This window comes from Pyxicephalus adspersus, chromosome 4 (assembly GCF_032062135.1).
Source record: "Pyxicephalus adspersus chromosome 4, UCB_Pads_2.0, whole genome shotgun sequence".
Lineage (NCBI taxonomy): Eukaryota > Metazoa > Chordata > Amphibia > Anura > Pyxicephalidae > Pyxicephalus > Pyxicephalus adspersus.
Genome location: NC_092861.1, coordinates 90,678,944 through 90,695,106, shown reverse-complemented (window position 1 = coordinate 90,695,106; position 16,163 = coordinate 90,678,944). Strand labels below are relative to the sequence as shown.

Genomic DNA, 16,163 nt, shown 5'->3' with positions numbered 1-16,163 from the left:
ACCAAGAGACCAAGTATTTAAGCCCACAGTATGTCAGGTTGGTAGACACACATGCAGGGCTGCTAAATAATGTCTTGCCTGTGATGCCTGGATGTTTTTTCTTCCTACTTTGGTTTGCATAAAGAAGCCAGCAAAATTCAAATGATTTTTATGTGATTACAATGTTCTATCTATCATCCCTTATACACCATTCTACGTAGTTGGAATTTTGTTGAGTATTTATTTGCTTACCAGCAAACATTTTTGTGCATCGTTTTCTTTAATTACTTGGGTGTTAAGGGAGCTAGTAACAAAATAATATATAATGTCTCCAGTGTGATCATCGCTCTTCTAAAAATGATAATCTGAAATCACAATATGCAGCCTTTCATAACACTACTTTGTCATAATTTACAAAAAAAAATCTGAACACTACCTTACCTTTCACAGTTATACATGCACCTCCCCTGTACTGAAAATTGACTTCATTGTGCACTGCAAGCTTCCTACAGTGTGCATTAAAAGCTGAAGCAAGTCAAATAGAGACTGTTTTGTTTGATGAGTGAAGGATATCCAGCATCATCTAGACCAGCGGTTGCCAACTGGCGGTCCGCGGCTCTGGCCGGTGCATCCCCCAGCAGGGTCAGGAGGACACCACTGGGGGGGTGCACCGGCCAGAGCCACAAGTCATGTCTCCTGTACGGATTGCAGTCTCTGGACACAACCCGCCCACTCTCCCATCGCAAGTCTGAGCCCGGTTGGTGGGTTCTGGCATCATGACGTCACTCTGGGGGAAGTTTTTTCCCCTGTGAGTGACATGTGGCTCCCCATTCATGCACGGTCCGGAGTACGTGCATTTAGTGGTCCGTAGGTCCCAAAAGGTTGGCGACCACTGATCTAGACCTGTGTTTCTCAACTAGGGTTGCTCCAGAGCTTACTAGGTGTTTCCTAAAAAAATTCGAAATTTGTGCCTCTCAGGGCACAAATAGGCCATGAAAGGCTGATCTAGACCTTTCCTTCCAAACCTTACTGTCTCTTAACTGCCCAAACTATTGGTTGCATTTCAGGTCTTTCATTCATGAGGGTTCTGTACTATACATGCCACTAGCCATGATATGCTGGAAATGCACAGAGACCTAGCGATCATATCACAGGATCTAATAAAAAGGTACATAAAAAAAAACCAAACATTTCATGTAATTTATTTAAGTGGACTTATTATCAAAATTTTTACTTTACAGAAAAAGTTGGATAACCTTGCGCCTAGACTAAGAAAGGAGGATTCCAGGATGGAATGGGAATCAATGATCAAGGGATCTGTGGAAGTAAAGGTAGGTGAGTTTTTTTTTTAGTTTAATTCCACTTATTTTAGTATTTTAGTTAATAAGGGGCCAAAAAGAAAAAAATCAAACTTCAAATGTAAAGTTTTTGGATTGGAATAACTCCAATCTATAAGAAAAAAAATGTAATATTTAAATTGATCTAAATTACCTTTGTCCGAATACAAGACACCTACCTTTATCTGTCTGCAATATGTTCTAAAAGTGTGAAAAAAAGTTAAAATATACTTATTTCATAGAGTCTGGGTTGATTGGGATACATATTATGCAACTATACCTTCTTAATTGGCCACAAAGGTAGCCCCCTTTTTTTGAACCACCCCACCCATATTTCCTATTGCCCCCTTACTCCTCTCCCTAACCTGCTAGACACTACTCCTACCTAATGGTGCTCCTTATAATTTGTCCCATTATAAAGGTAATGTCCTGTTTTTGATTGCTTGACTATATATTATGTTGATCCTAGTTACATTACCCCAAGAACATGCACTACTGCAACTGGATTTTTCAAAAAATGAATACTTGTTAACAATAAAACTGTTTGTTATGTATGGACTTTACTGATGTTTGTCTTTATATCCCCCCATTGCCCCTCACGTCTACATAGCTGTTCTTATTGTTTGTTCCACTAACCCCAACCTTGTTTGTGTTATGTGTAAATTCCTTTTTTATATGAAAAATTTCATAAAAACTACAATTCCTCAAAAAAATATACCTACTTACTACACTAACGTCGAGGAAGGTGACATCATGGTCGATCATGGGAAATTCTGGAAATGCTAAGGATCCCAAATCTAGCTCCAAGACCCACCAGCACAGGGCAGGAGAATCCCCACACAGTATTAGGGATTCTCAGCATTATTAGGTCTTATCCCCGCGGCCTTGGAACCATGGCCACTTTTTAATATATATAGCTTTACGTAGATGTACATAAAGAACAATTCAGCTCATATATCTGGGGCTTTGCATGGTACATAACCTACAAGGGGACATGTAAATAAAACAAAAAAAATCAATGTTAAATCACAATAGGTTTTGGGTTAAAAAGAATAAATAAAGAAAGAACATTTATAGTTTGTTTATAGTGTTTATAGAGCAGAAGAGGGGTAAAGCTATTATCAAGTTATTTTGTTCACTGCATGCACCCCGGTAGGGTGATTTCCACTCACTTTTGTCCTAAAGACCAAACAGAAAATAAAAGGACGTGAAAAAAATTAATCCCAGAGAATTGTCCCACAACAGGTGTCTCCACTGGAGGATTACCCTAACTTATTTCTCTAAAATTTGTTACAGGGCTGTTAAGTCAAAGTCTTTTGGGAAAAGTTTGGCAGCATGCTCAGTATGTGGTGAGGATAGATGTGATGAAGCTGAAGTGCGGCATCAGGATGGAGGGGTCATGGCCAGGATTAAATGATCATAGTCAGAAAGATGATGATCACGGCCAGGTAAAAAAGGTCACAGCCTAGATGCAGAGATTACAATCAGCATGGAGGGGTTACAGGGAGAATGAAGAGGTTACAGAGAGATTAAAGGAGGCCACAGCCAGCCCTGCCGGGATTGTGTTCAGCTCAGGTGCCAAGTCTAGCAATAAACTGGCAAAGAAGCACTAATAAAGCTGGAGGGCAGTGGATGGTGAGTGCTAGAGACTGGTGGCCCTGAAGGACTGGTATTGGCGAGCCCTGTATGTGGCCCTGAAGGACTGGTATTGGTGAGCCCTGTATGTGGCCCTGAAGGCATTGGTCAGCCTTATATGTGGCCCTGGAATTGGACAGTCCCATATCAGGCCACAGGTGCTCTCCTCCAGGTTTGGCCCTGGCAGTTGTCACACAATATCTCCTCATGAAGTATGGCAGTGTGAGAATGAAGCTGGGTGGGCCGGGGAGTGTTCGCTGTAACCTGAGCTCTGTCCCGCCAGCTTAGTATTGGGAGGAAGGCGTCTGGCAGCAGTCGTATCTGGGCCCTTCCCAGCCCCCGCCCCACCCCTGACAGGTCCAGGCAATCCCCGGTGAGTCACGGCTAATGTGTGAGGTGCGGCTCCCCGCAGGTCTTGTTAGCAGGCAGCGCGGTGCTCTCAGTCAGTCAGTCGGCCGGGAATCCCAGGAACAGAGCTCCTCACACTCCGTGTACATCGAGCAACCTACAACATGTTCAAGTGTGGAATCGCCTACCCCAGGTGCAAATGGATCCTGCCCCTTCTCCTGCTCTGCGCCATCATCTTCGATATCATCGCCCTGGCAGGTCGGGGCTGGGTGGAGACTGAGTCGGGCAGGGAATATGCTTCCCTCTGGGAGAGCTGCAAGGGCAATGTGTGCACTTCTATCATGGACTATGGTGAGTACAGGGGCCCGGGGTGTGTGTATTACACACAGGGAAACTTATGGAAAGTTCGGTGTAAGTTATAGCGAGCTGCTATTAGAAGGCCCTGGGGGTGGAATACTGAGAGAGGAGGGACAATGGAGGGAGCAAAGATCCCTCATCTTTACACAGCAACCTTATCACAGGGTAAACAAAGCCATGGCAGCCAGGTACATGTGTCTCATGTACAGATGTTTTCATGGCCTCTAATTGTCTTGGGGAAGATCTTTCCTCTGACCTCTCCTAGTGAGCTGACAGGTAAGTGGCTGCTGATGTTTCCTATGGGGGGGGGGATGCAGTGGGACGACTCTGGCTCACCTTCCCTATAGAACACCCATCTGTACAGCGCTCGTTCACCCCACCATTGCTGGAAATGATCACTATTGTTCCTGCTGTCACTATCAGTAATTTCCAGCACTCCATTATTATTATTCAGGCAATCCTGAATTATTAAGCAGCATAAACCCTGAGGATAATTTACAACAGACCTCTCCAGCCCTTGTGGGCCAGGGTCTGCACACATTTTTATACAGGTTTTTCTATACAAGGTGTGAATTTCATAAAAAATGATGGTCCGTATGAAAATGTTTGCATGCATGCATGGATGGATTGGATGGGCCTGATGTACTTCTTCACTTGTTTTACCCAAAAATCAGATACAAGAACATCTAATGCTTTTACTAAATACTGCAAGGATAAAGCAACAGGTTCTCTTTAATGTCAGCCGCATATTCTGCAGATTACCCCACTTTCACTTCTCTGCAGATTCATTTGCTTCCAGGGGGTAAAGGCAGGGAGCTTGCCCGTGGCAGAAGACCCCCTTACCCCTTCCACCTGACAGTTCTGGTGATGGCACTTAGGGAAAGATGAGGCGTGTGTTTTTTTTTTTGGCTGTGAATGAAGTCTGTAAAGACCCATGGAGACCGGCATTAATGGCATTTTCCTAATAGCTAATTTAGTGGCAGTCATTCCGATCTGATGGCATACATCCGTTCAGGGGGCTGAATGGTACTTATATGTTTATAAAATTGTTGGCACCAAGATAATAATGCGTGCCTGAACTGTGTAACATTCTAATTGCCATTACATATAATTGAAGCTCTGCAGAAATACCCTTTATTTGGAAGCTGAATAAAGCTCTGGCATCCAGATGATACCCTTAAAGAGGATCCTTAAGGCAAGGTCTACACTCTTGTGAACCCCCTGTGGCTTTAAAAACCATTGGCAAAAAAAGAAAAATCACCTTTACCCTGGTCTTTAGAGACCCCACCATGCATTCTGGAAAGAGCTTGAAATTCTGCAAGGGTATTAAACCTGTTCAGCTCTATTAGCTTTTATCTTAAGATCATTTGGTAATCTTGTCATCAAGGAGAATGTTTAGGCTTATTGTGTTTTAGGGTGGCATCATTTTTAATGTCACCCTATTTCACTTTCCTTTTGAACACTAAATTTTTTTTTACAAAAGAAGGTTTTGGCCTTGATGAGGTTGAGCAGTACTGCTGTATTAAGTGATTCTGAACTGCTGAATTGTTTCTTTTGTTGCCATTTCCCGAATGTTTGGCAACAAGGGTCAAGATGTGGACAGTGGTGAAAGCAAACTCCCCTCCCTTCTGCACTCCCAGGACCCAGGCTTGTTACATTTTTTACATTCCTGAAGGTTGTGATGTCTTTCAGTGTATCTTTATGAGGAACCATTGAAATGGTTAGTAAATGAATGGAGTATTTGTGTTCTGGTCAGGGCTTTTTGTTTGGCTGAGTATTAATGCCATCACGTAGAATAGCATCCCTGCTGTACCCACAATAGGTAGATATATTGTGCTGTCTTCTATTATTGTTTATACAAGGGTAGGTGTTTATTCTGGATTCTAGCCACATTTATAGGCTACACCTTTCTTTAGTGTTGTTCTGTATTTAGAATGTGGGAATCTTTTCTAAAGGAAAAGCTGAAAACACGCAGTGTTGCTATGTAGTTTCTGTAGTTGTTTTGTGTTTATATATTTTTTGGATTGATAAAACAAGTGAGATGTGCAGATACCTTCTGTTTTAAATTAGACCTGAACTGAAAAAGTAAAGATTTGCAAACTATTACGAGAATAATAGAAATGTTGCTTGTGTCTTTGTAGAATTTTCAGGGTGCTGCATTTTCAGGATTGATTTACATCTAAAAACTAGCAGTGTTTTCTGACGCAAGACTGCCTGGCACCCCTATTATGTAGTTCTATAGCTGGATATCTACAGTGTGAGATCAGTTTAGGCCTAAAACATCCACTGCTAATTCTAATTTACCAACTGATCTGGTATTTGGTGATCAATAGGTCAGAAGTTCCAAAACATACACATATGTACAAGCTTTGCCTTTATATACACGCAATACATTACTAGTTTTGGTTCAGAAATTAGATCTGAAATAAAAATCTCCTTGTGTGTAATAGTCAAGGTATATTTCACCCACACCTGCCAGTCCTGCAAGATTTGTTGATATCCCAACAATACAGGAATCTGCATCAGGGGACCTGTAGTAAATGCATCTCTCATCTTTTTTTTATTTTTTTTTTTGGATCTAAATTTTATCCACCTCTCCTGCTGCATATTGATCATTACACCATTAGACAAGAGGAAGCAAACCCCTGCTCCTCTACCAGTATGGCTGCCTCCACACACACAAAGGAAAGGACAAGACTGGGTATTCCCGCAATAGGGAAATACCTAGTTGCTGGGATCCTATCAGCAATGTTGGAATGCACGTCCCAAAAACATACTGATAGGTTAAATGGTGGGGTTAAATGGTTCCCCACATAGTTTTCCTTGGGCTATGGAAGGGATATTAGATTGTGAACTCTTCTGTTGAGCCATTATTACCATGATTCAGGGATTCTGTTAAGATTTTTGTAATGTGTTGGTGCTGTATAAATACACGATGATACATTTTGATGTCTTTGTTATAGTTGTCTCTACATCCAAACACACAGCTGAATGACTCAAAGGAGGGACTTGTCCTTTCTCTGCCTCTATTGCAGTGTATGGAGTCTCTGGAGGGACAAAGTAAAGGAAGCCTGTTAACAGGAATATGGAGCTCTATGGTGGCTGGAAATAAATCTTTTCCTTTCATCACATACATTTAGACAAATGCATATTTTCCTTCAGCCACCGTCATCCTGCACTGGTTATGGTCCATGTCGGCTTAGGCAGCTCTTTAATCTTCTTGACCGAGCCATTGGGCTGAGCCATGTTTTTTGTGATCACTAATAGAGAAGCTATCTTTGTCTGCAAACCAGATCATCTCATTTCCATTAGACATTGGGATCAGTGACTATGAAAATGGCAAAATGCTGTTTATGTGTGGATGGGAGGAGACAAGCAATGCTGGGAGATACTCATGTCACTTATCTCCAAGAAAAACAGAAGAGATCAGAGCAGTATCTCAGATTACCAAACTGCAACAGCAGCAAGTCAGGAGCCACCGTAACTGGATATTCTCTGGTATGGCTGTCTGTGGGAATTCTTAGAGTGGAATTGGTGGAAGTAAATGTTGTGTACTGAATACAAGGTCATTGACCTTTTATTTCTCTGCTGTCATTCTCCGGTGAGATCCCATGCAGTATACTCCTGTCAGCAAACATCCTGTATTAGATTGCCACTGCAGTGGATGTTTATGCATAAATGAAATATCATTAATGCATACATGGATTATGTGATGTTTCCTGTAGTACCTACACACATACAGGTTCTAGGACATTCCTTGTGGCATATGGGTAGATATTAGGTGGTTCAACCCCTGCCAAAGACTTTGCAAATGTCTTCAGAATTGTGTATGAAGCCCAATCGTTAGTCCACATTGTATGGTTAGAGGGCTGGCCCCTCATTTAAAAAATATTAGGTTAAGGATGGTCCTGTAATAGTAATAATGCAGGATTAAAGCATACAATTTTTGCCAGTTCATGTTTATAATATACATGGTCTTACAAATGGTATGTTAACCCTAACACTAAACTAAAGGGAGCATTGTCACCTTAGGACAGGTAGGGTGTCACTTGCAGGGTCTCCAGTTAAAAATGAAGGAAAAGGGGAAAAAACAAATGCAGCCACTGCATCTAAAATCTGAGAATATTGTACGTTTGGTTTTGAGAGATACACTTCTAATAAGGGAAAACTTAAAAGGTTCTGTGTGAATAAAATGGGAACGCCAAAAAAGCCCAATGTCAGCACAACAATAATGATGATTCAAATACAAACATATCATCATGTGTTTCTACACCCACAAGTTTGGGTGGATGTTTGACTGGTTTAGCTGAAGGACAGGGAGTGGTTTACTTGTCATTGTTTTATACTCATGACATGAAGAAACCTGTTCAGTAAATCATGATAAAATAAAGCCATCCTTGCTGACAGACTGCACAGTTAATAAGCAATTACAATTATGTGTTGATAGTCATAGCTTGCTTTTAGAGTCAGAATTCTCATGGTCTCTTCTGAAATACCACACATGAGTAATATACAATAAATCAATTCAGATCAGTTATTTACTTTACCATGTCTGTTGACTTATTTGTTGGTTGTTAAGAATAAACACTTTACTTCACATTCTGCTTATTCTGTCATTCACATGTTTGAAGACAGCAGCCCTGATCAGCAATGTTTGTATTTCAGGGTGTATGTGAGTACATTGATGACATGTACTCACTTATTTCCAGGGTGCACAGATGGGTCTTACTTTATGCTTCTTATCCATTTCACTGGAAAAAGGTGTGAGCTCACATTTACCTACAGTGACACTCACAATGAAATGTTCCAGCTGTTAGTACATATTTTTTCAGGACTAGGGAGTGTCTGTGCTTCCAGCTTTGGAATGAAGGTTAAACAGTGAGGGAGGAACTTCAGTGATAACAAGTGATGTACAGGTCAATAGAAAAGTCAAATTTGTTTTTTTTTTTTGTGCTGAGCCAGCTCCCTAAAGCTGTGTGCATTCTTATATCTTGGTATCCTTTGTGTATGTCCTGAAGATCTAAACATAAATCCAGAGAGAAACTTTACTTTTGTGACATACACATGTTACATACAAACGTCAGATGATTCTCGTCCAATATTCGCCTCAGGGCTGATAGAAGAGAATCTGACATTTGTACAGCGATTGCCATTCTGATGTCTGTCCTGGCGGATCCACGGACGAGGAATGATTCTAATAAAATCAAAGGAGAAAGAGCGCAGCGGGGTGTCGCTCCGTTGTTCTCCCCTCTCCATAGAACTAGAACAGCACTGTATGTATTGTGCAGTCTTTTGTTCACAATCCTTTCCAACAACAATTATTGCACGTGTGTATGTAGCTTAAGCTTCTTGTAATAAAGACCAATCACTATTACTCTCCCTCCTTTTGCAAAGTGATAGGTCTGGTATCCGCCTCCTGTAAAATTTTGCAGACAGCCTGAGGGGTAGGTGGGTCTGCTGGGTCCCTCACACAACTGTTCTCTCTGCACAATCTATGTGCTCGCAGTAATGATGTCAGTGCTACCTTTACTGGGTTTTCCAAGGACTTTATTATGCATTAAGTAGATTTATACCCATTGTGGTTATTGAGTGTATTTCAGTTTATTTCAGCCAAACAAAGCGCAAGATTTCTGTTTCCTGTGTAATAGCAACCAGAAAACCCTTCTCTCTAACCCTCTGATTTGGAGTCACTTATTCACTAAGGGATTAACGTTTGTGCGTTTGGCTCTACTCCCTTTCTGTCTGTAAATATACCATCAAATAGATTTTGTTGTACCTCTCCAATGCAAAAAAGTCCATTCTGCTAGAAATGATTCTGTGATTGCCATGAATTCTGTAGCCCAAACACTTTCTGTTAACAGTGTTTAAGATACAGCTGCAGAACACATTATTCTACTATATGGAGCAGAGTAGAGGGGGATGTGTTTTGTAGTCCTAACACACTTCTTGTCCTTGGGTGATCAACACCTCTTCCTTATCGATATAGTACAGTTACATAGTTTGAAAAATAACAAGAAGTGAGTAAAAGTTGTCACTCTTGGAGAGAAAGTGTTTGTTGTGGGAATACTGGAGTACAAAGAAGACTGAAAATATATTTTTCTTTTTCTAGGGTTTAGATGTTCTAAATTTGTTGGCTGTTAGCGTGGTCATATGCTATAAAATATTTCAAATATAATTGAATAAAATCATTGAATCCCATGGTAATCCTTTAAAATAAGGCATTTGATTAGCAGTGATCCAGATCAACCTCCAGCCAATAGGAGCGCTCCTCACCATGCAAAAATTACACAACTGTACTGGTTATTTGTGTAAACATCAGGGAGTTCTCCCATTGGCTGACAGTTGTTAGGTGATCCCAGCTGATTGTCGGCTCTGCTGATCATAGGGGGTATGGAGGTAACCATGGAATTGATCAATATTGGGCAGATGGTTGTGTACTAGTGCAAGGCTAACTTTAGGGATATAAGGAGGAACTCTTTTGGGGTGAAAATGTAGTTATATCCATTTTGTTATTGAGTATTTCATGTATCAGGTGTTTTATTTCAGGAAGACCAGGATAAGCATTTGAGCTGAAAGCCACAACAGTCTATAAAATTTTAATTTACTGTAACCAGTAAAAGATGTTTTTTTTTGTTTTTTTGTTGCAAATTACTGCACTTGGCATTGTTATAAAATAACCTGAATATATTCATTGGTATTAAGCATTCCCTGATTTTTTTTTCAGATCTGACCACATAAAATGTTTTAGCCACTTTAAATAATGTTGCCTCATGCAGCCATAAACCATTTCAAGTGTTTTATATATTTTAATCTGAAGGGATATTGGAAAATAGTGCTTACATATTTCTTGTGCTACCTGGTTTCCAGACAACTGGAAAATCTGGTTGACAAAAGTGGTTTCTGACATGGGAAGTATTCCTTCAGCCCCAAGGGGCACCCATACACGGCCCATGACATGGAGAGGTGGGGGGATGGGCTTTTGGGTGGAGGACTCGCCTGTCAGGTAGTGACTGTTATTTTGCCTACAGGGCTATGCAATGCTGTAGTTATAAAGACACAAGTAAAAACAGTAACCAATGCATTTGTCATTATGTGTTTTATTAGTAATATATGTAATGCATTTTGATGACATGGTGTGTTTTATACCACCAATAATACATTAATTGTGTCTTTTTTTCCTTTCCAGCCTGGGGGAAAGCAACAGCTGCCCTTCTGATTATTGGATTCATCATCCTGATCCTGTGCTTCATTCTCTCCTTTGTTGCTCTGTGCTCACCAGTTATTAATCTGTTGAGAATCATTGGATTTCTTCTATTCCTGGCTGGTAAGAACCTGATCTGATTTTCTAATCTTTATTGTTTTTGTGATTGTGGGAGTTTGTACTAAAGCTACATACACACTTCCAATTATTATCGTTGGAAAACGAACGACGAACGTTCATGCACGATATATACGACCGATCGTTACTTTTTTACGAACGATTTTTTGCCCAATCGATCGTTCGTCGTTCGATTGGAACGATAAAAATTGGAAGTGTGTACGCACCTTTAGGTAGTTCGTCATATGCGCTCATTGTGGTTAGGCTGTCACTGACTGATATGGTCAAAGTAAACTTTAAAGTAAGTTGACTGGCTTTGCTTGATTGTCATTACTCCAAACCCCTAAGAAAAGACCAGGTTTACAGAATTGGAAAAATAGTCTCTTTCTTTAAATGTAAGCTTGGCAATTTTAATTTGGTAAGATTGGCTTTATGTCCTGTTTTTGTTTAGTAGCTGATTTATATACGTATAACCAGTTTGCAGAGATTACATGAGTGAAGGTGTATTTGTACCTTGCATCACCCAATATATTCTCTGCTACAGAATACATAGGGTACAGTAAAACTGGTGACAGTGGTAGCTAATGGTTATTGCTTTAAAGGGTATAGTTCTCTAAAAAAAAAAACTCATGTAAATGTTAATCTTAAATCCAGTCTAATGCCTAGTAAATATACTTATACTTTTTACTTTTGTCATGCGTTTTAATTTAAGTCTAATTTAAGCATTAGACTCGAATAGCAATGCTGTGCCTGGTGCCAGGCTGCTGCTTGTGTCTTCCTTAAAATTTACTAATATGTAAGCATAAAGATCATTTTGTTATACTTTTATCATTGTTTCTTATAAAAGTTGCGGAAACGTCCCCATTATAATGAATTTTAGTCATAGGAAAGTGGTGTAGAAAGCACATAATGGAAATCAAGTCCGATTAGTGATATTGGTAAAATGGGTTTTTTGTAATATCTATTGAGGTGACACTTGTTCCTGATTTTCCTATTTCACCCCATACAAGTTCTAATTACTATAACCTTTACTTAGCAAGTGTCTCAAGAAACTTTGTATTGCATTGCTTCTTTGGTGTAAAGACATTTTGAAAGGATTCTCATTTGAAGTGAGGATTGCACCTGGACTTTTTTAATCTGAATCATATACACTAATAACACATTGACCTCAGTCTCTCTAGACTGTCTGTACACACAGCAGATTTTTGTCCCCCAAAGTGATCAATCCTCTCTGCTGGATCACTAACATTTGATAAAAACTGATCCTACTGATTCAGGTGCTATTCCAGCCGTCACCCTTCTCTCTGTATAGAACAAAACAGCAAGCACAGCATATAGAAAGACACACGATTAGAGTATCATTAACCAAAGCCTTAACAATATCAGTAGGTACTCAAATGTGGGAGGAAAACAAAATAGTTGTATAAAGTCTGTATAGTGTGTTTCAGAAGTATTATTAGAATTGTGTAAAACCCAATATACTTTATTGCAAAATATCCTATATATGTAAAACAAAAATCACCTATTGCTAAGGTTTAATGCTTTTGTTCCTTTATTTTTAGTTGTTTTGCAGATCATTGCCCTAGTCATCTACCCAGTAAAATATACATCAGACTTGGCAGTGGGTGTTGAAAGCTACCTGTACAGCTGGACCTATGGCTTTGGTTGGGGCAGCACAATAATTATGTTCGGCTGCGCAATCTTCTTCTGCTGCCTTCCCAACTTTGAAGATGAGCTATTGGGCAACGTCAAGACTAAATACTTCTACACATCATCCTAAATTTAAGGACTAGGACTGTTCTTGTTTGTGGCATATTTTAAATAGACTGTTGTTTTATTATACAGTTCCCCAACTTATCAGGCACATTTAAATTCAATTGGTTATACTTCTAGTAAAGTATGAAATTACATTTTTTTTCCAATTTGATGTATTTTTCTACAACTAAAATTTGTATAAATCTAACAGGAATATAGTATTGGCCTGGACAGGGGGTTTATCATGCAGCAAGTAATTGGTTGTACACAACAAATTATTGAAAGTATGTGACCTTTTGTAAAGCTCATTAAAGTAATTCGTTTTTAACATTTTCACCTAACTATTACTACGAATTGATATTTTTGTAGAAAAATGTAGAAAATTAAGCCACGTACTAATATTTTGTCATTTTGTGCAGGCTTTATATTATAAATAGCTCTAACAAAAAATATTTTTGTTGCATTGTGCTTGTTTTACCGTGTCAGCTTTCAGGGTAGAAATATGGGTAGCATGTAAATGTGTATTTGTTTACTGTGGCGCTCTTCGGGTAAAAAACCCACACGCTGACCTATGCAAACTCTTGTAAAGTTCTTCTATCTCTATCTGTTGTTTATGATAGAAAAAGATATAAAAGTATCCATATACCATAACTGCAACCTCCCTGATAATGCATAATCCAAATCATGATTCAATTCAAACAAAAAGTCAACTGCTCATCGTTATATCACTTTATTTAATAGATCATATGTGCCCGAAACTAAATAAATAATTCATCCTGCTAGCCTTCCAGCTGTATGACAATTTTACCTGTTTTTTTGTTGGTGCCCCTAGACACAGGGACATCACTGCTCTAGGTATCCATTTTTATCTTATCTGCAGTTCTATAAACTGTGTTAAATAAGCATAAACAATATTTTGTAGAATTTGTAGAATTGTTTCTGAAAAGCACTGAATCAACCAACTAGTTAGAAGGTTTGTGGCTGTTAAAGTAGAGACACTGCTTTTTTCCCCTTCTTTTCTCTAAATGCAGTTGACTGTAACCCTCTATATGCTGAAATCTATTCGATATGAATAATGCTAGTTACTGAACAAGTGCAGATCAGGCTAGCTTCCAACTTTTCCCATTCCTAGTCTTAAGCCAAAATGCTGAAAAATATAACATGCCAGAAGCAATAAGCATATACAAGACATTTGCAGGGTGATTTTTATTATTTGACTTAGTCTTTTGCAATATACAGTAGAGTAGGTTAGAATGAACAGCACAATGCACTTATTATTGAATGTTCAATTTGTAATCCTAATACTGTATTACTACTGTAAATATTCTTGTGGTAACATACATGTACACACGGTCTGTTTTGCAAACCAGTAGCCTCATTCAATAGAGTTCTGATTCCTCAGTACAGCAATCCATGCCATGCAGGCAGAATTTCTGTACTGTTCAGATATCCATAGAATGAATTGTACATAGTAGGAATAAGGACTTTTTATTGGATAAGGCTTAAATGTGTAATACTAATATACTTAGGTCTAATTTGTTTGTACTTTGGAACTTTATAGGTTTACCCCTCATGTTTTTTTCAGCTTAACATTTTTATTAAAAGTAAATAAAAATTGGAGTGTATTGATGGCGATATTGTTATGGTGATATTTGATGTGTGTATGATAAGAAAATAAGGTTATGTTCACACTGGCCATGGGGTTTGGGTGCATTTACTGCTTCCTTATGCTGAGCAATCACTATTTTCTCCCTGTAGTAGCCCCATTGAGAATGAATAGGGGTGGCAGTGAGCAGGACAGTACCACTCACTGCTGCGGGCTGTGAAATGTGCAGTTTTTTTTTTTGGTAAGAACCACGACTGTGGAGCGAGTGCCCGGAGCCACACATGGTTGTTTGATAAAGAAACAGGTCTGAACCTGTAAAACTCTTTGCTTTTGCTTAGGAATATTGAAACATACTCATAAAATCCCCAATCTGCCTACTTTTTCTCTATTATATAAATGCATGGATTAATTTTTAATCTTCAATCTATTGGTAGCACATGTATGATGATGTTGGATCAAGGGACAATAGCACACACTATCTATAGAGGACCAATGTTGTCAACCCAGGACAGGTGTATAAAACACTTCCCCGGAGTTCTGTTGTTTACAAAGTTTGCAAGAAAGGGTGCAGACAGCACTTCTCAGATATAAAAAAACTGTGTAGGTGATATAGATAGCAGACCAAAAATGAGCAAATACAAGTTCTGCATGCATTCACTTCCAAACACTTGGAATTGGATGGATATAGAAAGGATATATTGCACTTCTACGCCCAGACTCATTTTGCTTAATTCAACAGGCCAATTTAAAAGAATCCTGTCAGCAGCTTTTTCCTTATGTGTTTGAGCTGCCCATCAACTTAATAATTATGACATGCCAAATTGACGCCTACCTTAAGAAAGAAGAATAATTATGTGTACACAGTAATTACTGCATACCTCACTGTCTGAAGCTTATGAATCACGATGTCAACATTTTCTGTGGAGTTATTATTAATTGTAAATTAGTTCCGTCAGATGAAAAGTCTTACCAATTGTTCTTAAAAAATTACATTCCTAATTCCTCACAGCTCTCAAAATAATGAACCCACAAATAACTACATATCAACATAAGAATGTCAGATTGGCCAGGCCACCTATAGACCAGAGAGACAGCTAATGACAGGTAATAACCTGCTAGGTATTATTCAGTACCATGTGATAATGATATTGTCTTATTACGCTACTCATTTTAGATGCACTTTATCTTTCAAAGAAAAATAGAAAATGTGTGCTGACATTTCTGAAAATGTTATACAGTTTTGTAATAATGGAGCCTTGAAGGCACTGGTCCAGAACTAATATACAGGAAATTAAAACGAGAATTTCTTATCTGCATACATCTTATTATGGCTCAAGAATAAAATCAATGGATCAGACTGGTAGCCAAGCAACTGGAATTTTAGATGGTTCGGCAACAGAAGCACCTATATTTACTAAGAACAAATGTATAGTGGTTCTATACATAATTATTCTGGTAAGGGAAAACGGTACCATATCTTAAAATATAAAAAAGTCATGTAAATATAACATATAACATATATATGTGTGTTTGTTAGTGTAGCTAAAAAATAGGTTTTTTTTTTTTGTTCTCTTCATTGTAAAAAGCCTGTTGTTTACAGGACTCAATAGCTCAGATAGAGAAGTGAATTATTCCTTTCAACTTTTTATTTAGTTTCAATCAGGCAAAAGCCAAAATGTAAGTTAAAGTTCACATAACGATGGTGAACTTGGAATAATTTGTCTAAACATAATAAAACACATATATAGGACTCCAGTTTAAAAACTTACCCAGCACTATAATCATTAGCTCTGACCTATAGTGAACATCTCTATATATAGCAGATTGT

General features: G+C 38.8%; 1 protein-coding gene across 1 annotated transcript; it reads left to right on the top strand.

The window, feature by feature from the left end:
* The first annotated feature begins 3,301 nt into the window (after positions 1-3,301).
* Positions 3,302-14,364, top strand: PERP (p53 apoptosis effector related to PMP22). Its single transcript, XM_072408954.1, has 3 exons — positions 3,302-3,650; positions 10,843-10,980; positions 12,537-14,364. The coding sequence occupies exons 1-3, from the start codon at positions 3,464-3,466 to the stop codon at positions 12,752-12,754; spliced, it is 543 nt and encodes a 180-aa protein (XP_072265055.1). The 5' UTR covers positions 3,302-3,463; the 3' UTR covers positions 12,755-14,364.
* Positions 14,365-16,163: the final 1,799 nt, after the last annotated feature.

What these genes read in the sequence shown, in the direction of transcription:
- PERP (XM_072408954.1), top strand. Translation starts at nt 3,464, where the DNA reads ATGTTCAAGTGTGGAATCGCCTACCCCAGGTGCAAATGGATCCTGCCC. An exon ending in CACTTCTATCATGGACTATG is followed by an intron (nt 3,651 to 10,842) that starts GTGAGTACAGGG and finishes TTTCCTTTCCAG; the next exon opens with CCTGGGGGAAAGCAACAGCT. An exon ending in ATTTCTTCTATTCCTGGCTG is followed by an intron (nt 10,981 to 12,536) that starts GTAAGAACCTGA and finishes CTTTATTTTTAG; the next exon opens with TTGTTTTGCAGATCATTGCC.